The sequence below is a fragment of the Acomys russatus genome, chromosome 16 (genome assembly GCF_903995435.1).
Source record: "Acomys russatus chromosome 16, mAcoRus1.1, whole genome shotgun sequence".
Classification (NCBI taxonomy): domain Eukaryota; kingdom Metazoa; phylum Chordata; class Mammalia; order Rodentia; family Muridae; genus Acomys; species Acomys russatus.
The window spans coordinates 20,869,241-20,890,937 of NC_067152.1; the positions used below are offsets into that span (position 1 = coordinate 20,869,241).

The 21,697-nt window shown below is 49.9% G+C and overlaps 1 protein-coding gene across 1 annotated transcript in view; it reads right to left on the minus strand.

Annotated features, from left to right (window-relative positions):
• Window positions 1-21,697, minus strand: part of Abcc3 (ATP binding cassette subfamily C member 3) — a 49,475-nt gene that overhangs the window by 16,761 nt on the left and 11,017 nt on the right. The window contains exons 2-19 of the mRNA XM_051158327.1: window positions 13,828-14,004; window positions 13,312-13,437; window positions 12,965-13,102; window positions 12,250-12,375; window positions 11,967-12,028; window positions 11,204-11,335; window positions 9,497-9,685; window positions 8,005-8,182; window positions 7,739-7,900; window positions 6,737-6,829; window positions 4,560-4,763; window positions 4,278-4,424; window positions 3,860-3,947; window positions 3,572-3,638; window positions 3,221-3,347; window positions 2,954-3,130; window positions 484-651; window positions 25-202 (exon numbers count right to left, since the gene is read on the minus strand). Coding sequence (XP_051014284.1) covers window positions 25-202; window positions 484-651; window positions 2,954-3,130; window positions 3,221-3,347; window positions 3,572-3,638; window positions 3,860-3,947; window positions 4,278-4,424; window positions 4,560-4,763; window positions 6,737-6,829; window positions 7,739-7,900; window positions 8,005-8,182; window positions 9,497-9,685; window positions 11,204-11,335; window positions 11,967-12,028; window positions 12,250-12,375; window positions 12,965-13,102; window positions 13,312-13,437; window positions 13,828-14,004 — 2,539 coding nt within the window. The remainder of the gene's footprint in view (window positions 1-24; window positions 203-483; window positions 652-2,953; window positions 3,131-3,220; window positions 3,348-3,571; window positions 3,639-3,859; window positions 3,948-4,277; window positions 4,425-4,559; window positions 4,764-6,736; window positions 6,830-7,738; window positions 7,901-8,004; window positions 8,183-9,496; window positions 9,686-11,203; window positions 11,336-11,966; window positions 12,029-12,249; window positions 12,376-12,964; window positions 13,103-13,311; window positions 13,438-13,827; window positions 14,005-21,697) is intronic.

Sequence of the window (21,697 nt, forward strand, 5' to 3'; positions counted from 1 at the left end):
TGGTGGGTACTAATTTTTGGCCACCTTCATGGTCCTCCTGGTCTTCATTGGGTGCGTAGTTCCGGAGGAAGTTGGCAAAGGAGCCATCATGCTGCAGGAGGGCCGAGTAGTGACCCATCTCAGACACCTGTCCATCAGCAAGCACAATGATGATGTCTGTCTGGGGCAGGAAGCTGATGCCATGGGTTACCAGCACCCGAGTCTGTGGAGAAGGCAGTAGGCTCTGAGCTGCATCGCTAGGCATACACCAAGCATGGACACAGAACCATGGGAGGTAATCATAGGCCAGGCATATCCACAATGTATCCCACACCAGCCAGCGCCAGCTCAGCATCTCTGGGATGTGCGTCTCCATGGGTTTCCCCTGACCATATCCTGATTCTCAGGTTCCAGCATCTCAGTCTTACCCAACACCCTCAGCCTCCCATCTGTTCTCTCCTGGGACCAGATCTCGTCTCTGAGCAGAGCTTCCCGTGGCCTCACCTTGCCCGCCAGCACACCTTCTGGTCCAATCACTTGGTCGAAAATATGTTTAGCCACATGAGCGTCCACAGCCGACAGTGGGTCATCCAGCAAAAAAATGTTGGCATTACTATAAACAGCTCGGGCCAAACTCACTCGTTGCCGCTGGCCTCCAGATAGATTAATGCCCTAGAGGGAAGAGAAGGTCGGTGATGTCTGGTGGTAGACGGGAAGGGGCCAGACAGGCCCATGGGGGATGAGGGCCTATTCACTGCCACTCAGCGAGGCAAACCTCCAAATCTGTATTTTATAGGATACTTGGCTATTTCCACAAACTTGTAGCCCATGCAAAGCCTGTAGCCCTCAGAGGAGGGCGTGTTACCTCTTAGAATCCTCTGCGGAGGATTCTGGTTGGCTGCTCTGCCCAATGCCAGCATTTATAACAGAGGAATGGGAAAACAACAGGTGGGATACCCATAGACTGGAATATTATTTAGCCCTCAAAGGAAGGAAATACTGATACATGCTACCACATGGACAAACTTCAAGGACATTATACCACCTGAAATCAGCTGGACACAAAAAAGGCAAATATTGTGCAACTCCACTTACACTGGTGTCTAGGGTAGCCAGATTCTGAAAAACAAAGTGATGGTTGCCAGAGGCTTGGCGGGGGTGGGGGGTGGGGGGTGGGGAAGCAATTGAGAGCTGCTCAATAAGGGCAGACAACAAGTTTGAGTGACATTTGGAACGACAGGGTTCTAGCAAATATTACATAACACTGAAAATTACATAACACGATTGAACTGGGCATGAAAAGATAGTTGAGGTGGTACGTTTAATGTTAGGTGACCTTTACCATATTTTTAAGATTCATTTATTTATTTATTTATTTATTACGTATACTGTGCTCTGCCTGCACGTACACCTGCATGCCAGAAGAGGGCATCAGATTACATTATAGATGGTTGTGAGCCATCTATCTATCTATCTATCTATCTATCTATCTATCTATCTATATTTAAAGGAAATGCTTTAAGAATAAAAGCAAGGATGACAAGATAGCTCCATAGAGAAAGGTGCTTGCCATCAAGTCTGAGGACCTGAGTTCGATTCCTGGTACCCAAAAGTAAAAGGAGAAAATGGCCTCCACACATACACGGTAGCATTTGTGTGTTCTCCCATGCACCTCTCCTGCAAATTCATGTAATAAAAAGCAAGCCCAAAGAAGAAAAACACAGCTTCCACTGGGGTCCCATGTTTTATAACTTAAAGGTCCTAATCAAACCAGGCATTGTGGTGCATGTCTTTCATCCCAGTACTTGGGAGGCAAAGGCTAGTCTAGTCTACAGAGCCACTAGGGTCAAAGTGCACCAAATGCCCACCTGCGACTACCTAGGCTCAGTCTCCAGCAACACTGGGTAAAAGCTACAGTCTTCAAATGGCCTGCGGAGTTCTAAGCGCCCCAGCTGCCTGATACTTCCCTCGCTTCTCTTTCTCCTCTTGGCTCCTGGATCACTCTGCTTCAACCACGCTGGTCTCCTCCTTGGGCTAATGCCAGTCCCACACCTGCCTGAGGCCTTGAATTCTCTATTCTCTCTACCTGGGATGGCTCCAGACTAGATACCTAGATAGCCAGGGCTCCGTGGCCCCATGCGGGACTGTTCCTTCTTCAGGTCTCTATTTCTCAGTGAGGAACCTCCCTGACAAAACAGCCTGGCACAGATTCTTATATTCCTGAGCTGCTTCATCTCTTCCCCTTTAGGATTCTCTAATATATATATAATATATATATTATATATGTATCTGTGTGTGTATGTTTCTTATCTTGCTTATTGACTTTCTTCTGCTAGAGTGTAATATATATAAAAGCAGAGATTAAAAAAAAAATCCTTGTACATTTACCACCATATAATATTCCCTGGCATTAATAGATGCTTAATGAAAACCTGGTGGATGAACCCATGAATGATGAGATCCTCTTTCTCAGTCATTAAGGGGCTGGAGAGATGGCTCAGTGGTTAAGAGCACTGCCTGCTCTTCCAAAGGACCCGGGTTCAATTCCCAGCACCCACATGGCAGCTCACAACTGTCTGTAATGCCAAGATCTGACACCCTCACACCAATGCACGTAAGTTAAAAATTAAATAAAATATTAAAAAAAAAAAAAAGAGCCATGCAAGATTATTTCAGGTAAGGTTAAAAAAAAAAAAAAAGAGTCGCTCAAAAGTGATGCTTCTCCTCATACAGACCCTCCACTCCTGCCTCCTGCCCTTCTTCTCTCCTGCATAGACCTTTGCCATGACTTCAGGCGTTCTGTGGTCCCTGTCTGTTCACCGTTTGCCCTCCCTGGAATATAGCTGTTTCCCCAGTGCCTGGCACAGACCTGGGCGTGATGATACATGAACGTGTGAGTAGAGGGATTTGAGATTGGGCTCTGGCTAACAGTCTCATGAGCTGACCCCTCAGGGATGAGACGTTGGCTCCGTACCTTCTCCCCGATCTCTGTCTGGTCCCCACCAGGAAGCACATCTAGGTCAGGTAGCAGGGCACAGGTCTCCAGAGCCTGCTGGTAGCGCTTGGGGTTCATGGGTTGGCCAAATAGCACGTTATCCTGAAGTGTGCAGTTCTGGATCCATGCCTGCTGGGGCACATAGGCCACAGAGCCCTGGCCAATGGCAGAAGGGAGAAGGTGCCTTAGAGTTTGCCTGAAGCTGACCAGACTTGATGCCTTTCCAAGAGACCCTCCCTGCCTCACCTTCACAGACACCGCACCTTCCAGCTTCTCCATCTCTCCGAGTAAGGCAGACACCAGGGAAGACTTCCCGCAGCCCACGGGCCCCACCACAGCCACCAGTGCCCCCTTCGGGATTTGAATGTTTAGGCTAGGAGCAACGAGCAGTGGTCAGTGGTCAGTGGCTGGCCTTGGGTCCGGTCCAAGCCTTCCACCTGCAGACCTGAGCCCTCCTCCCTCCCTGACATCACCCTGGCAATGCAAGTTCTTGCATTCCTTGCCAAAGATGGCGACAAGGAGGGAAGGGGCTATGTTTGATCTGACCTCTGTCCACTTTGGATAGCTGGCAAGCGAGTGACAGAAGATGAATGGTACCTGTGCAGGGTAGGCGGCAGGTCCTGGGCCCAGGTGAAGGTGCCATTGTTTATGGTGATGGCATAGCCTAGGAGGATCAAGATGCATAGGGTCAGCAAGTCTAGGAAGAGAGAGGATCCCTGGAGTGAGGGCAGAGGGAGGAGGAGCCCTGGGGGAGGGGTAAAGGAAAGGACTTGATTAGCAGAGGGACTGTGGAATTCAGAGAAGATGGGGTGGGGGGTGGGGGTGTTCACAGAAGGAATCTTAAGAAGCTTGGAGCAGGATGCCCTGGGGTAAGGGTGTTGGGACCTGGGGAGATGGTCTTTCTTTCCACACACTGAGGGTCAAGTTCATCTTGGTTTAGGAAATCCTGGATCCGGTTCAGAGACACGCTGATCTACAGGAGGGTGTGGGTTAGCCTCACCATTGCTCTGTGGGTTCCCAACATCTGCGGCTAAGCAGGGCCTCCTGAGGACCTACTCACTAATGTTAGGGCCCTTGCTATAACCGAGTCTTGCATGGCTCCCACTGACTGAAGATAAGGTCTAGTTTGCTAAAAGGAGGCCGTGTCGGAAACTCAGACCCTGTGACTCCAAACCACCCATTTAACCTTTATGGCTTTCCCTGACACCCTTTCCCCAACTGATTATTTGTTGATGCTAAGTGAACTTTCCTGACTTCCTCACATATCCTAAGTCCTATAGACACCCTCCTTCCCCTGTGTTACCTGGGTCAGGCCACTGATCAGCTGAGGCAGCAAGTTGAGGGGGCTCTTTAAGATATTGAACAAAGACAGAGACACAAAGGCCTTCTCGGCATCCAGCACGTTGGTCTTATCCACACTCACGTACACTCCGAGGGTGGCCAGGGTCACCTGGGTAGCATGGGGGGGGGTGGCAAAGGGAAGGGGAAGATGAACACCAAGTGGAATCTGTTAAGCCCCAGGGGGTCCCAAGACCTGGGCTGGCCTCCCAACTGCCAGGAACCCCACACCAGAGAAGAGCCTCACCAGAAAGGGGGTGCAGACCCAGATGAAGGTGGAGAGAGCCTGCAGGTAAGCGCCCTTGCGCAGCAGTTGGAGCTCGCTCTGCCTGATTCTTTCTACCTGCTCCAAGAAGCTGGGCTCCCAAGCATACAGCTTCAGCACTTTGATGCCGTTCAGGATCTCGTTCATCAGCTTGATGCGGGAGTCCTTGAACTTCATTTGTCGTACCTGTGTAGACAGGGCCAGTGGTACGCCCTTTCCCCTCCCCAGACCTCCTACCAACTGGGCGCACCCCTCCCGTCCCATCCCATCTACTGTAGCCATGACATGTTGCTTGACCGGCCTCCCTGCCTCACCTCAAATGCTCAGAGCCCTGTTCCCACGTAGCCTGTGACCTCGGAAGAGCAGCCCCATGCTCAGTGTCTCCTCCAGCTGACCTCACCAGGCAGCATCCTTTGCCTTTGCCTCCCATTCCCACCCCCACCTCTTCACACAATGACCCCAGTCAGACTATGAGCCTCCCAGGGGCAGGAATTGTTTGTTTTTCTGCTTACTCAGATCCTAATCTGAGGTCTGGCATACCACAGTGATTTATCCATTCAGGTCTTGGTTGCTGAGTGCTTACGTTCCCCAAGCCATGTGCCAGATGAAGGATACCATGATGAGCTAGCTATTCAGATGAGACCCTGGCCATCATAAAGCTGATAGTCTAATGGCAGAGGCAGACAATAAAAAGTAAATGCCAGGCTGGGCATGGTGGTGCATGCCTTTAATCCCAGAATTCAGGAAGAGGCAGGTGGATCTTTGTAAACTCAAGGCCAGCCTGATCTACATAGTGAGAGCCAAGATTATATAAAGAGGCCCTGTCTCAAATCAAACAGAAAAGTCATTACCAAATTAGATGCTTAATTATAAATATCATTGTGTGTGTTCCAAAGAAAAAGGATAGGGCACAGTAAGGGGATTAACAGGGCAGGGCAGGGGAAGGACATTGGGGGTAATCAAGGTGGTTTTCTGAAGGAAGTGATGTTTATCCTGAGAAGTAAAGGAACAGAATGTGGCCAGGCGTGGTGGCGCACGCTTTTAATCCCAGCACTCGGGAGGCAGAGGCAGGTGGATCATTGTGAGTTCGAGGCCAGCCTGGTCTACAAAGTGGGTCTAGGACAGCCAAGGCTGACACAGAGAAACTCTGTCTTGGAAAACAAAAAAAAAAAAAAAAAAGGAAACAAAAAAAGAAAGGGGAAGGTGTTAAAGAGGCAAGGAGAGTAAGGAATATGCTAGAAAGAGGGAATAGTACATGTAGTGGCCCAGAGGTACACAGGGTTCGAAAAGGCCAGCACATCTGGAATGTGATCATCCAATGAGGATTAGTAATAGAGACAGGCAAAGTCCAAGGGAGCCTGGAGGGTGGTTGTGGTGGTTTGAGTGAGAGTGGTCTCCATAGGCTCATATATTTGAATGCTTAGTCACCAGGAAGTGGAATTGTTTGAAAGGATTAGAAGGATTAGGAGGTGTGGCCTTGTAGGAGGAAGTGTGTCAACTGGGAATGGGCTTTGAGGTTTCAAAAGCCCAAGGCAAGCCCAGTCTCTCTCTCTCTCTCTCTCTCTCTCTCTCTCTCTCTCTCTCTCTCTCTCTCTCTGTTTGTATGAGGATGTAGCTCTTAACTACTTCTTCACCACCACATCTGCCATGCCTACTGCCTGATTCCTACTATGATAATAGTGGACTAAACTTCTAAAACTGTAAGTAAGCCCCCAATTAAATGCTCTCTTTTGTAAGAGCTGCCTTGGTCATGATGTCTCTTCACAGCAATAGAAGTGTGACTAAGATAGTGGTCTTACTAGTTTGTCATTTATCCTGTGTGTAGAGGGAGCTGCTGAAGACTTCAATGATCATTTGCCGATGGCTAATTCATTGTCTGGTTATCGACACATCACCATAAAGTGGGTAAATGTTTGAGTCCTTGTTCTACCTGTCTCTGGACAGCCAGTTTCTCTAGCTGTGGTCTTTCTGCTGTGAAACAAGACTGTCACTACAGTGATGGGGATCGAGGCGGTAAGGTTTGTACAAGGGGCTGTGGCTATCACATTCAGTACAGGGAGTCGAGAAGCCCTGAGAATTGAAGGTGAACACTGGCCCCCAGCACCTTATCCTAGCTGGTGTACCCTAAAGGTACAGTAGGTACCTTTAGCATCACCCACCTGATAGGTTCGCATCTTGATGGACACAGCTCCGTTGAGTGGTATCAGCAAGACTATGACAGCCACTCCAGCCAGGGCTGATGGGCCCAGGATCTGAGGACGCGCAGATAAATGGAGGGTCAGGCAAGACAGATGAACTTATAGATAACCAAGGTCTTCAGACAGAGCTCAACAGAGACTGGCTGACTTGATGTATGATGGACAAGAGACGAAAGACACTAGTCAGGCAAGGAGACAGAAAGCCACAACCACATAAACGGAAACAGCCAGCTATCAGATGATGACCACAGATGGCCAGCAACACAGAGAGAGAGAAGGATACCCAAAGTGGTCTCGATGGCAACAGGGCTGGAATTCTATTACTTTGATAGTTTGAGGCTTGCCTGAGCTACACAGTGATTTCATGATCATCCCGAGCAACTTAGGCAAGTATGAGACCACTCCATCTTGAAATTAAAATTCAAATGGCAGCCAGGCATGGTGGTGCACACCTTTAATCCCAGCCCTCAGGAGGCAGAAGCAGGAAGATCACTGTGAGTTCGAGGCCAAACTGGTCTACAAAGTGAGTCCAGGACAGCCACGGCTACACAGAGAGACCCTGTCTTGAAAAAAAGAACACAAAACAAAAACAAACAAACAAACAAATCAAAAGGCAGAAGTATTAGTGGCAGAGTGTGTGCTAACATATACATGGCCCTGGGTTCAATACCAGAACTACAAAAAAGACGAAAACGTAGGAAAAGAGAAGGCATGGTGGAGAAGATGATGAAGAAGCAGGAAAGATAATACCAACAAACCAACAATAATAGCTATATCCACACCACCCTGCCTCCGAGCACCCGTTGCCTCTGGCTTTTGAGGAATAAATTGCAGCTTAGGGTAGGAAAACTGACTAACCAGGTTCCCCTGCTACCTAGGGTTGGTCTCATTGGCATGACACAGCTCATCTGTCAGCACAGAGAGATGTCAAGGAAAGGACAGAGGTCAAAGTTCAGGAGTTACCTGCCAGAGGAAGTATATTGCCAGGATGACCTGCAAGGGTACAGACCACAGCAGGTTGATGAAGGGAGAAACATCCATGAAGCGCTGGGCATCCACTGACATGAGGTTGACCATTTCTCCCACGGTGGACTCACGTTTAACTGAGTTAGTGATGACCAGAGCCTGCAGATAAACAATAGGGAGGGGAGTGGGTGGACCAAGCTTATGATATTTCCCCAGGCAGCCTAGAGATGACCTCTCCCAGTGTGGGTCCCACTCTGGCTGACCTTCCTGTAGATGACACCTATGATGGCAGTCCGTAGCCTCAAGGCCATCACAAAGATGCAGTGGTAATATTGGTGTAAGATCAGTGTCTGCATCATGGAGCTCACGAACATCAACCCGGCCAGCAGGAAGCCCCACCAGGTTGGGGCCGTGGGGTCAGATGTAAACCTGATGAGTATGCTGCCAGGGGGAGACCAGGTATGAGGCTGGTATGCTCTTCTCAGCCTGTCTCCCCACGTAACAACTCTTATCTCCAGCCTTGCCTGCTTGTCCCCACTTCCCTGCACTGTCTTATGCTCATCTTGTGTCCCCAGCTCTGGACCTCTAATCCCGAAAGTGTTCTCCCTCCTCTGCCAGAATGGCTGAGGATCTGCTGGGGACCTCCTCCTTTCACAGAGTGTTTAAGAGAGCTGAGTCCCAGACATGGGACCATGGACTTCCACTGAAAGGCATCTCCTCTTAAAGGGTCCACCTAGCCAGCACTTGGCCCTGTGCTAAGCCTCTTTCTCCCTCTGACCTCACCAATTAGGGAAATGTCCATGGTCCCTCAGTGGCACAGGGCACTTGACAGGAGTAGCTCCTGAAGTCTTGCCTCTCTCCTGGCTTGTGCTGACCTCTGACCCTCTTGGGTCATCTTGCCACCTTGTCCTACCCCTCCCACACTGGGGCAAGGCTAACCTTTGGAAATGTAAACAAGATGCCCTTCCCTGGCTTTCTCTTTCCCCATCCCTACCCCACCCTTGGGCAGCTTTCTCTAGCTATCCCAAGCTGCATCTCTGGAGTCATGCTGCCTCAGCCCTTTGTGACTCAGCTGGTTGCACCTCCTCTCTTTCGCTTACTTATTTCTTCAAGGATAACCTCTTGAGCCGGTACACATTCTCTGACGTGGCAGGCTGACTTCCTGGCCTTTCCAGGCATGCCTGTGACCCACGGTATTCTCCCTGAATTACCTTTGGCTTCTCCCACAAGACCCTAAGACTCTAACTTATCTGCAAATCTAGTGGCGGCTGCTAGTGGTGTTTCATGAATGTTTGCTGAATTGACGAACGTGTACAAAGCGGGGAAACAATGCAAGGCTCAGCCCTGTGTCTCACTCCGTCATCGGAGTGCTCCCTCTAGTCCACACCTCTCCTGTGACAGATGGCAGAGGCTGCCAGAAGTGGAAAGAGCTCTCTAGTTAGACTTCAGAGCCCCTTGTCTTACCAGCTATCTACTTCACCTGAGTGTCTGCCGTCACATTTTTTTTTAATAAAGGAAATATGGTATTTCCCTAGAGGACGCCTGAACAAGGCTAAAGGGAGGTGATTATTACTGACAGACAAATGCTGTGTACAGCTGTATGTGGAATGGGACCGGGAAATGGAGGTACAGAGGCAATGTTGTTGGCTACAGGTCACCCAGAAAGCAGAGAAAGCCCTTTCAGTTCCTGGTCTAGGGCAGCCAGCCATTCCTCCTCCCAGGAGAGGGTTGCCGCAAAAGGGAGTGTGGTGAGACCTGAGCAGCTGTGGGTTGATGAAGGAGAGCAGGTCCTGGATCAGCTTGAAGCAAGCACCCGTGATCAAGGAGGAGCTGAAGGTTCTCACCAAAGCCCACAGAAAGGAGGGCTTCTGGGACTTGCGTCTGGCCCTCAGTAGGACTTCATCTTCGCCTGGGATCTTTCGCTCAACTGCTGTAGTCAGGAGCCTGTTTGGGGGAATAAACAACAGTGGGTGGGAATGTGTACCTGGCTTCAAGAGACCAAGGACCAGTCTAAGCTGGGAATGGAGGAAGAGGAGGAGGAAGAAGAGGAAGAGGAGGAGGAGGAAGATGGAGAGGAGGAGGAAGAAGAGGAGGAGGAGGAAGAGGAGGAGGAGGAAGAGGAGGAAGAAGAAGAGGAGAAGAAAGAAGAGGAAGAAGAAGAGGAGGAGGAGGAAAAGGAGGAGGGAGAGGAGGAAGAAGAAGAGGAGGAGAAAGAAGAGGAAGAGGAAGAGGAGGAGGAGGAAAAGGAGGGAGAGGAGGAAGAAGAAGAGGAGGAGGAAGAGGAGGAGGAGGAAGAAGAAGAGGAGGAAGAAGAAGAGGAAGAAGAAGAGGAGGAGGAAGAGGAAGAGGAAGAGGAAGAGGAGGAGGAAAAGGAGGAGGAAGAGGAGGAAGAAGAAGAGGAAGAGGAGGAAGAGGAAGAGGAGGAGGAGGAGAAGGAGGCAGCAGCTTCTTTCTTGGCTTTCAGAACTGGAAGGGGAATAGACAACATCATCCCCCAGGTGACTGTCTCCGGGTATCAGGGGATGCTTGCTGAAATGAGCACGATGAGCATTCTTGTGAGCTCTTCCCACCTCCAACAGCTGACTTCAGTAAGAACACTGAGGCCGGGAGAGATCAGGGCAGGTACAGTAGGAGGCTTAGTCTTTGAGCAGCTGAACAGGGAGGGGGTAGAGGTATTATGAGGGGATAGAGAAAGGGGTACAGCCAGCAGCTGGGGGTCCCAAAGGCCTTTCCAGTGGCCCCAAGGCAGAGGAGTTACAACACTCCTATCCAAGCCTTGTACTTGTTGCATCCCAGTGGCTCTGGGATGAGGAAGCATTGATTTCTAAACCCTGGGTTGTGGGCAAGAAGGAAAAGCAGGTGGGGGTGGGTCCTGGATGAGAGGTTGCCGGCTCCAAGGCCCTCAGCCTCAGGCTCTCTCATTCAGGCCTGCCTCCAGACAACAGAGGCAAGATTGAGAGGGCTGGCTCTGCCCTCCCTAGGAAAACCCCTGCAATTTCCAATTCAAATCAGGCCCAGTGGAACAAAGATCTTATTAGGGCCTCTGGGCCAGCTGGGTGTGGATTATTGCTCTGTCAACATCCAGTGGGTGAGACCTTGGCTGAGTCATTAAACCTCTGAGCTTCAAGTGCCCCCTCTCTGAGTCAAAGGAGCGACAGAGTGAATACTGTAAGGCTGCTGAGAGAGTGAACGGGGTACTCTGTATGCTCAGAGCTGTGCCTAGCATACACTGTGTCAGCCTCCCCTTAACCTCAGCCAAACCAGGGAGGACGGGGTCCCACCCAGGCCTTGCTCCCACCTGCAGCATCCTAACGCTGCTGAGACATCCCCTATGCTTGCTGTTCTCCCCAGTCCTGCCTACACATCCCAGGTCTTTGGGCAAACACCACAGGTGACTGGGGAGTGTGGAGGGCCAGGGTATTGAGGAGTTAGGGCCTGAGGGCACAGGGAGGTCTCTCTCACCCTGATGTTTGGTCCTGTTGCTTCTGCCAAGCTTCCAGTAACCGTTGTACCACCTTTTGAGAGCAGTCATCCTCAGGCAGAGACCAGAGGTCGTGCTCCTCCAAGGGATGCCGATAGCCAAGGATGGCTAGCCTGGTGGAGGGAGGAGGAATCCCCTCACAGGGTCAGATGCCTAGAGAAGGGCTGAAATCTCTAGGGCCTCAGGTATGGGGGGGAGGGAGGTCCCCCTTTACTGCAGCACCCAAGGTCATTTCCATGGCGAGCAGGCTCTCTCTTGACTTGCACCTCTCTCTGCCTCTCTCCTGTATGTCCCCAGATGCTCTTATCTGTCTAAGGGCCCTGATGATGAAATTCACACTGACTAGGCCTGAGTGTGCACAAGGCAGGAGGGATTCAGGCCGGCCTCAGGTGCATGTGGTTAATGAGTTGTCACCCAGGTCACAGACACAATTATCCTGCTCGGGCCACTCCGAGGGGCAGCCAAAGAGATGACAAGCTGGAAGCTTATCCCAAACAGGAGAGGTTAGAGTTAATTATGGTCTTCTTTCAGCCTGTCTCCTGTGGCCTGCCAGACGCAGGAGTAGCCTGCAGCCTGGGACCTAAACTCAGCCTTTGCCCTAAACCCCCAGCCCAAACAGATACTTTTGCCTACCCAATTATTGGGGTGGCAATGTGGGGGAGGGGTGAGTCCGGCCAATTCCTGGGGTTCCTGGGCCTCCCTTGCCCCTCCTGATGTCTAAGGTAAGAGCAAGAATGAACTCACTTTGTGAACCACCAGAAAGACAGGCGGGAGAAGAAGCCAGCACAGGCCTCTGGGCAAGGATTCTAGAAGGAGAGAGATGAGTACAAGGGGATCAGAAGCATTCCCCAGCATCTCCACACCTAGGAGAGGCAGGGAAGGTGCCATTCCTTCATGCTCAGTCTGTTCACAAGCTGTGCAGGTGGCATCTCTCCACTTGGGTGAGATTGGAGGGATGGGGCTGTTGGTGTCATTTGGGCTGAGGTACAAACTGTGAAGCCCCTGCACTCTCCCACAGCAAACTCACAGGGTCCACATTCTCCGGGGAGAACAAAGGCAGCCTCTCCTTGAAGCAGGACAGGACGAGGGAGCAGAGCACCAGGGCGAAGTAGATGTAGAAAGTGGTGAAGCGAAACGGATCGGAGATCTTACCCTGGGGGAGAGTAGAGAGGGACCTCACTGGCCTGCAGTTCAGCACCCTAGGGTGTCGGGCTCATCTGAAGCACCCAGAGGATACAGAGTGGTGGGGAGGAAGTGTGTGGTGTTGAGGGCAGTGACATGGTGAGGACTTGTCTTGAGCCAGGCATTGTGCTGGGCCAACATTCATCAGCTGGCTCCTTTCCTGAGAAAAGGAGATGGGGGGGCCACCTGACTGTCAGTGCTCCATCCCACCCACCATCAAAGAACGCGGCCCGACTGAATCAGGTGCAAATAGAGCTAATGAGCGGGTCATCACACAGACATGTTCATCACAGACACTGGCCTCCCCCTCCTATCCCCCACCCCTACCCCACCCCAGCACTTCCAGGAGCATCTAACCATGATGGGATCTTTGACCCACTTGCATTGCTCAGATCTCCCACTTCCTGCTATGGGGACAGAGATGTGGCAGGTGGAGGAACGGCATGAAAGGCGCAGAACAGAGGGAATCCTGGGATTGAGAAGCCTAGAATCAGGAGTAACCTTGAGCCTTGAATCCACACCCCTGAACAGGGCTGGACAAGGAAGGGCTGACCCCTTACCTCTGACGTGGCTGAGAGGATCTTGGAACGGAAGGGAATGATGGCACAGATCACACACAGGAGCCAGAAGATGATGAGCACCCCCGAAGACCGAACCCCCCGGAGCCGCTCATACTGGATCAGCAATGTGGCCAGCAGCTATGCAGGAAGGACGGGGAAGGCTTGGCCAAAGCACACACATGTAAGCCTGCTCTAACTCCCTCCCATGTGCCCAGATGCTTTTGGAGTCACCCCACCCTCTGATAACTGCCCTGTGTCCACCCTCTTCCTTAGAGCCCATGGCCTTAACATACTCTACAGCCCTCACTGGAGACCTCCCCGCAGTTTCCTGGGCCCCCCACACTAACCATGGTGATCCCCACCACCAAGGGTGTGACAAAGAAGACAAGTGCAGGAGACGAGCCGTGGATCAGGCCGTGGAAGGAGTAAAAAAGGTCCACCCATGAGACACACCACAGCAGAACACCCAGGATCTGCAGACAGTGCACAGATTGGAGTCTCCATTCCTAATGGCAGCGCTAGTCCCTGACAGGGAGAGGTCCCTGTGTATGCAGCCATCATAAGCCACCAGACCTACCGGGGCCGACTCAGAAACGTCTAGAGTGACGGGAAGTTTTGGTGTTAAACATTTTACAACTTTGAAAACAGGGAAGGGCGGCAGACCCAGTTGATAGGTTTCTAAGGCCTGGAACTATGGGGGCAGGGGCAGGGGCGGGGGCAGGGGTGGGGGGCAGGGGCGGGGGGGGGGGCAGGGGCAGGGGCAGGCTACGAACATTGGTTTAGCTGTCAGTGAGGGCAAGGAGTTCATTAGAAGGAGAATCCCTTAGGTCCCCCCACTCAGATGACAACCCTGGGTCCCTGACCGTCTTGAGCCTGGACAGGTGGGAGAGGACGATGTAGCCACGCTTGTGGTGCCGCAGGTAGAACAGGTAGCAGGGCAAGGTGGCCCACAGGTAGATGCTGGGGATCCAGGCCAGCAAGGAGTTCTGGAAACAGGGCGTTAGGTCTGGAGTATTGGTATATATAGACAGGTTGGAATCCTGGGGAGAGAAATAAAACAGTTTGGTGTTGTGGTGAGCCCCGCCCCCCCTGCATCCCTGCAGGCATAGTTGTCCCTCAGGGAGATGACTGGACTAGGCAGCCACTCCACCCACCCAGGGAAGTGGGCAAAGGGTGAAGGATAGGTGAGGCCAAGAGACTGAGCATGCCTGTGGGGAATAGGTGAGCAGGGATGGTCTGGTATGAACTCCTAGGGAGAGCCTGAGGCGGCCTCATGTCCTCATACTCTTTCTAATTGAGGGATAATTGAAGTGCAGTATAAACTGCACCCATTTAAAGTGTACCATTCAATGAGTTCAACAGTTACATAACCCCTCAAAACCACTGCCACAATAAAGCCATGATATTTCCATTATCCCATAAGGCTACCTATGTCTCTTTGCATCCCACCTCTGCCAGGCTAACCGTGTTCCTCAATGCTCCTAATCTTTCTTTCTGCCTCCCCCCCCCCAAAGGAAAACAAAAGGAAACCTTTCTCTCTAGGCCTCTCACAGGCAAGGACAGAGCTTCGCGGGGGGGCGGGGGGGGCGGGGGGAAGGCTTAGGTGCCTTTAAGGCGGGGTGGCCATACTAAATGGATGGCTTTATTGCATAAGTGTGGGGACCTGAGTTTGGGTCCCTAGAACTCACTATTTATTTATTTATTTATCTCTTTTTAAACCAACCCACCATAGGGGTCCATACTTGTAAGCCCAGCTCTGGGGTGGCAGTGGTGGCGGGGGCGATGTGAGGAGGGGAGACAAGTGAGTCCCTACAGCTCATTGACCAGCCAGTCTAGTGGAATTGATGCGCACGCACGTTCATTGGGAAACTCTGTCTCAAAAAAACAAAGGCGGAGGACCAGCAAGGTGGCTCAGCAAAGGCACTAGCCACCAACCAAGGCTTACCAACTGAGTTCTACCCCCAGATCTACACGGGAAGAAGAGAACTAACTAACTCCCTGCAAGTTGCTCCCTAACCTTCACTATATACACCGTGACACTTGCACACATCCCGTTAAAAAGAATGTAATAAGAATACAAAATAAATGTAGGTTAACAATCAACCCTGGATCTCCAAATGTGTACATGAGTGTGTGAACGAACACACACACACACACACACACACACACACACACATGTTGGTCATCCCCCTTGTACAGCCCCATACTTTTTTGGAACAAGATGAGGTAATAAATTCATTCGCAAATGCTTTCTTTGCCTTCAGATGGTTTCCTCCAAGGTAGCTAACGTACTCATCTTTCCCCCTTCTCACAAAGTATTAGATGTTCTTTACAAAAAGCTCCTCCAATACAAACAAATAATGAGAAAACCGCTTACCATCCCATCCACCTAGAGACAACTGCTGCCTGAGGAAACGCCGCCTACCTCCATTTAATTTGTATGCAAGTTGAACACGCACATAAACCTGCTTTTCCTGAAGCAGATTTGTTTTCTGTTACTGGAATTGGAAGTTTCTCTCACATTTGTGTGATTCCAGAGGCTTGGCTCGTTCAGTACTTTCAGATGAGATTAAAAAAAAAAAAAAAAAAAGTACCAAGGGATGCCCTGTGGATTTGGGGTGGAGTTTGTTGGGTCCAGGGATGCTTGGTATGGTAACCTGCACTTACAATGCCATGGATGGGAGGTGAAGAAAGAAAGGCTTACTTGGTGAGCCTTAGGCCAATAAGAGACCCTATCTCAAAAAAGGTGGGTGGTATTTAAGGCGTGGCGCCTTAGGAACAGTGCCTGAGGAATGACATTTTAAGTTGTCCTTTGGCTTGCATGTATACACACATGCATGTGGACCTGCACATGCATGTAAAAGAAGAAGAGGAGGAGGGGGAGGGTGTATCCAGGGTTCGCTATTTTGTGGGTTCTTCTTTTTCCCCACCTTTTAGTCCCCTGCCCTATTTCACCCTCTATCATTAGATAGGAGAGAGGAGAGAAAGGACAGAGGGAGAGGGAGAGGGAGAGGGAGGGAGGGAGGAAGGGAGAGAGAGAGAGAGAGAGAGAGAGAGAGAGAGAGAGAGAGAGAGAGAGAGAGAGATCCTTGAATCTAATTTCTTTCTTTTTGTTTCTTCTTTGGGCATGACTACTAACAAACCACAACCAACCTCCCTAAATGAACAACCACCGGCACCACCTAACGTGACGCTAGCATTTATCTACCTTCTGAAAAGTTCCCAGAATTCCAAACGTCTCACACAATTGCAGAAACGATCTGCAGCTGGCAAAACCACGCCTCTGCTACAGCATGAGGCAAATCATAGTCAGTTCCTGCGGACAGTCTCAGCAGCCCCATAACAGGAGTTAAAATGAAAACACATTCTTACAATATTTCTGGGTTTTTTTGGGGGGGGGTTGAGAAAACAGAATTCTAGGATTCTCACTACAGAGGGGGAGGAGGAGAAAGAGGGTCTCTGTCGGGGTGCCTGGCACTGGCCTGGCTTTGAAAGGAACTGGAGAAGCAAGTTGGGTGTCTAAGCTTTCCTTACAGTCTCTGCTCCAGCCCCGCGCCTCCCTGAGCCTCCTGCAAGCCACCCAATCCCTGAGCTTTCCCAGAGTGCACGGGAAATGGCTTCAGCCATTCTCAGGCTTGCTTATCCTCACCTCTAGGAAATGGCTCTTTCCTGGTCTCTCCACTTCCTGGCAAGTATTTCTTACCAGCGAACTCTGTGCTCACAGCCTCAACCCCTGGGTTGTTGTGTCACTGTTCACAGACCTTACTGAGGAGCCGCAAAACCAGGTCAATAGATGGAATCTCAGAGTCATTTTGATTTGCATTTCTCTGATGACTAAGGACGTTGAGCACTTCTTTTAAGTGTTTCTCAGCCATTTGCTATTCCTCTGTTGAGAATTCTTTGTTTAGTTCTGAGCCCCATTTCTTTCTTTTTTTTTTCTGAGCCCCATTTCTTAATTGGTTTATTGGGTTTGGTGGTGCTTAATTTCTTGAGCTCTTTACATATTTTGGATATTAGACCTTTGTCAGATGTAGGGTTGGTAAAGATCTTTTCCCAGTCTGTAGGCTGTTGCTGTGTTCTGTTGACAGTATCTTCTGTCTTACAGAAGCGTCTCAGCCTCATGAGGTACCATTTTTTAATTGTTGACCTTAAGGCCTGGGCTGCCTATCAGAATGACCAAGATTGAAAACTCAAGTGACAGCAGCTGCTGGTGAGGATGTGGAGAAAGGGAAACACTCCTTCATTGCTGGTGTGAGTGCAAATTTGTGCAACCAGTTTGGAAACCAATCTGGTGCTTTCCCAAAAAACTGCGAATAGGGCTACCTCAAGGCCCAGCTATTCCATTCCTTGGAATATACCCAGAAGATGCTCCACCACACAAGGACATATGCTCAACCATGTTCATATCAGCCTTATTCATAATAGCCAGAACCTAGAAACAACCTAAATATCCCTCAGTCGAAGATTGGATAAAGAAACTGTGGTACATTTACACTACGGAATACTACTCAGCTATTAAAAACAAGGAAATCCTGAAATTTGCAGGTAAACGGATGGAACTAGAAATGATCATACTGAGTAAGTTAACTCAGACTCAGGAAGACTCACATGATATATACTCACTTACAATTGGAACTAGCCCCAAAAGGAAATCCCATGAAAGTCTTCACTTACCAGGAGATTGGGATAGATGTGGGGACCTCCTATTGGGACTCTAGGTGAGAGAAGTATGGGGGAATGGGGAAATAGAAGGATCCAGAGAGCCACCTGGGCCACCAGGGGGGGAGGAGTCTGCTCAAACTACTGCACCAACCAAGGACAATACATGCAGTAAACATTGAACTCCTACTCAGATCTAGCCAATGGACAGCACATTCTCCACAATTGTGTGGAGAGCTGGGACTGACTCTGACATGAACTCTGGTGCCCCATATTTGACCACTTCCCCTTGGTGGGAAGGCCTGGTGGCACTCAGAGAAAGAATAGGCAGGCTACCAAGATGAGACTTGATAGGCTGTGACCATATGGTGGGGGAGGAGGTCCCCTTCTGTCACAGACCTAGGGGAGGGGAATAGGATGAAAGAGAGAGGAACGGGAGGAGACAAGCAAGGGGATAACAACTGAGGTGTAATCTGAATAAGTTAATTAAAAAACCAAAACCAAAACCAAAACCAAGTCAATTGCCCCAGTCTCCTCCTAGGCTAATGGTACTCACAGCCTCTCATGCTGTGGGGACTCCCAACCATCAAATTATTTTCATTGCTACTTCACAACTGTATTTTTGTTTGTTTGTGTGTTGTGTTTATTTGTTTTTTAGATTTTCAAGATTGGGTTTCCTCTGTGTAACAAGAGCCTTGGCTGTCCTGGACTCGCTTTGTAGACCAGGCTGGCCCTGAGCTCACAGAGATCCACCTGCCTCTGCCTCCCAAGTGCTAGGATTAAAGGCGAGCGTCACCACACCAGGCTCATAACTGTAATTTTGCTATTGTTATGAATCATGATGTAAATATGGACATCGGATATACAACCCCTGTGAAAAGGTCATTTGAGGGGTCACAACCCACAGGTTGAGAAACCACTGTCCTGGACCTCTGTGGCCTCTTTCCCATTGCCTCGCAGATGACATCCCCATCTGCCCTCAGCCTCTTCATGTTCAACACTGTTTGTACCAAACTTGTTTACTTCCTGAAAGGAACAGTAAATGCCATTGGCGCTGCCTGTCTGTCAAAACCACCACTAGGCTTCTATTTCCGCCAGGCTGGTGGTACTGGCCCCTTGCTGGGAGAGCACTAGATGGGTAAGTGTCAGCACCTGGCTTTCACCTCTTTTAAACCCTGTGATCTCAGACAAGGAGATCACCTCTTGCCTCTCGGGCCCTTGGCATCTTCAGGGTTAGGGTTAACGCTGGGATGGTAATACCTTAACTTGGCCATTCTCACCTGGTCCCTCTCACTTGCCCTCTTGGCCATCACACCAGCTCTCTAATCTTCCAGGGAGGCTCTGTTCTCTTTTCTTTTGGTACCGCAAGGATATGGATGCTAGCCTTCCCCTTCCTTCACAGCCATGCCTCAGTCTCTTCACTGGCTCCTTCTCTTGGTGTGAGAGCGCCCAGGCTCAGTCCTTCCTCTTCTCTATCTGGGCCCACCTTCGGCTGATCTCTTCTGTTCCAGGCCATGTAGATACCAATGTCTTTTGGGTTCATCTCTCTATCCTACTGCCCCCTAATCATCAATCCAACTCTTAACTAGAAACCGCCACTCTACACACTGTGTAGCCTGTACACTTGTCCCAGCCCCTTGACCTGACTTTGAGTACTGTTTCTCCTGCCTCAAAGCAGCCACTGACCTTTTTGCTGTTCGTAAGCACATGCTAGGTACATTCCCATCTTGGCGGGGTCTTTGCACATACCACCCTCTCTTTCCAGACTGCTCTTCTTTCTCACGCTTAACTCTTTCCTTTTCAATGAAGCCTGTCATGACCTCCTTCATAATACCATCACCTTCACCAGACTCCAGACGTTCCCGATCCCCTTACCGCCTTCTCTCTTGCAACTATCCCCTAGCATGGCATGGTACGTAATTTATTCACTTATGACATCCACCATTCATTCCTTCTTGCTAACATACACTAGCATTGAAGTAAATAATTTTTATTTAATTTATTGTACCAAACACATAGTAAGTGGCTAGAAAAAGTAGTTTAAATAGCTTAGGTGAGGGGCATGTGGGGAATAGCTCAGGGGTTAAGAGCACTTGTTCTTGTAGAGGACCGGGGTTTGGTTCCCTGCACCCACATGGTGCCTCACAACCTTCTGTAGCTCTGCTGTCAGTTCTTCTGACCTCTGGAGGGTAACAGACATTCCCGCGCATGGCACACATACATGTATGCATTCAGAACCCTAGTACGCATAAAAAAAAAATACATCTTTAACTTGTTTTTTTTTTTTTTTTTTCCAAGAAGGGTTTCTCTGTGTAGTCTTGGCTGTCCTGGAACTCACTCTGTAGAACATGTGGGCCTTGAACTCACAGAGATCTGCCTGCCTCTGCCTCCTGAGTGCTAAGATTAAAGACATGGGCCACCACACCTGGCTATCTTTAATTAATGCATGCCTGCAATTTTAGCCCTCAGAAGGCTAAGGCAGGAGGATTGCCAAGAGTGCAGGGATAGTTTGGTATATCTGGTAAGCTCAAGATAAGCTTGGGCTATATAGCAAGACATGGCATCAGAAAGAGCATAAATATATATGTGTATATATATGCACATATATAATATATTTATATATTAAAGAAATGAGAGTGTTAACAAAGAAGATAATATGATACACTCCTTCTAAACCTTTAGGGGCTCCCTACTACCTAGAAGACAAAGTCCAAGTATCTTATTATGGGACGTAAGACCATCATTTTGCCTCGAATGATCTATGGAACTTCTAGGGGCCTGGGCTCTCTACCTGTGTGTCTAGGGAAGGCCACCACATCCTGCTTCCCTTTCCTTAGCCTGTCTTTCCCCCAATCCCTCTCTGGGTAGACCTCTGTCCTCCAGTGCCCTGGTCACTGCTGCTCTTTCTTGAAATACAGTTTTGTCCCCTGTCACATGCCAGCTGGCTCCCACTGTTTATGCAGCCCAGCCTGGCTAGAGGTCCTGCACGGTTCTCTCCCCACCTTCTTTCTTCCTACTCCCTTTACTCTCTTCCGGCCATCTCCTCCCACCCCGAGTCTGCTCTGAGATTCATACTTGGGCACCTCTACTGTGCCTGGTCTCTCTTGTTTCACCTCTGCAAACCCCAGCATCTCCCCTGAGCAGTGCTGGGCGGGCTAAGGAGCGTCCTCTTCCTCCTCAAGCATCCTTTCTCATCTAGAATCAACACTTGTTGGGAATGCCACTACCACTTCTCCTTTTTCCTCCTCTTCCTCCTCCTCCTCCTCCCCCCTCCTCTTCCTCCTCCTCTTCTTCTTCTGGTTTTTTGAGACAGGGTTTCTCTGTGTAGCCTTGGTTTTCCTGGACTCACTTTGTAGACCAGGTGGGATTACAGGCGTGCACTACCATGCCTGGCTGGGAGTGCTACTTCTTGGAGGAGCTTTCCTGTCTTGCAGGATTATTTTGGAGAAAGGTTCAGTGCTTCAGACACTGCAGCCTGGCAGCCTGCATCCAGGACACACAGCATGGAGGCACCTCCTTCAAGCCATGTGTATCCGTGTTCGTGTCAGAGAACTGGGGCTGTGGCACATACACGTTACATTCCAAATCTTTACGCAGGATGCAGCCGGAACTCATTTGTCCTTTATGGCTCCTTTCCTCCCTCTCTCTCATCTTTCTTTCATTTCCTCCTTATTAGGAAATCAGGCCCAGGGGCTTGTATATGTTGGGCAAGTGCTCCATCAGTGAGTTAGAGTTCCAGATATAGGGGTTCGAGACAAGGTTTCACTATGTAGTCCAGGCTGGCCTCAAACTCATGATCCTCTGGGTCTCATCCTCCTATGAGCTGGGATCACACACATGTACCACCATGTCTGGCCTATTTTATGTTTTCTCTCAGACTGTATAAGCCCACACACTCCTGCCCTGTCAATCACAGAGCGGGGTCTAACACCAGAACTGATCAGGGAGAGCAAGAAGCAGACATGGTCTAGCCCTGGATTGCTTTTCTTTTCTCTTCTTTTTCTCTCCTGCCACTTTCTTTCTTTGTTTTCTTTTTAAGGTAGCGTTTCTTATAAAGTTGGCCTTAAATTCCTG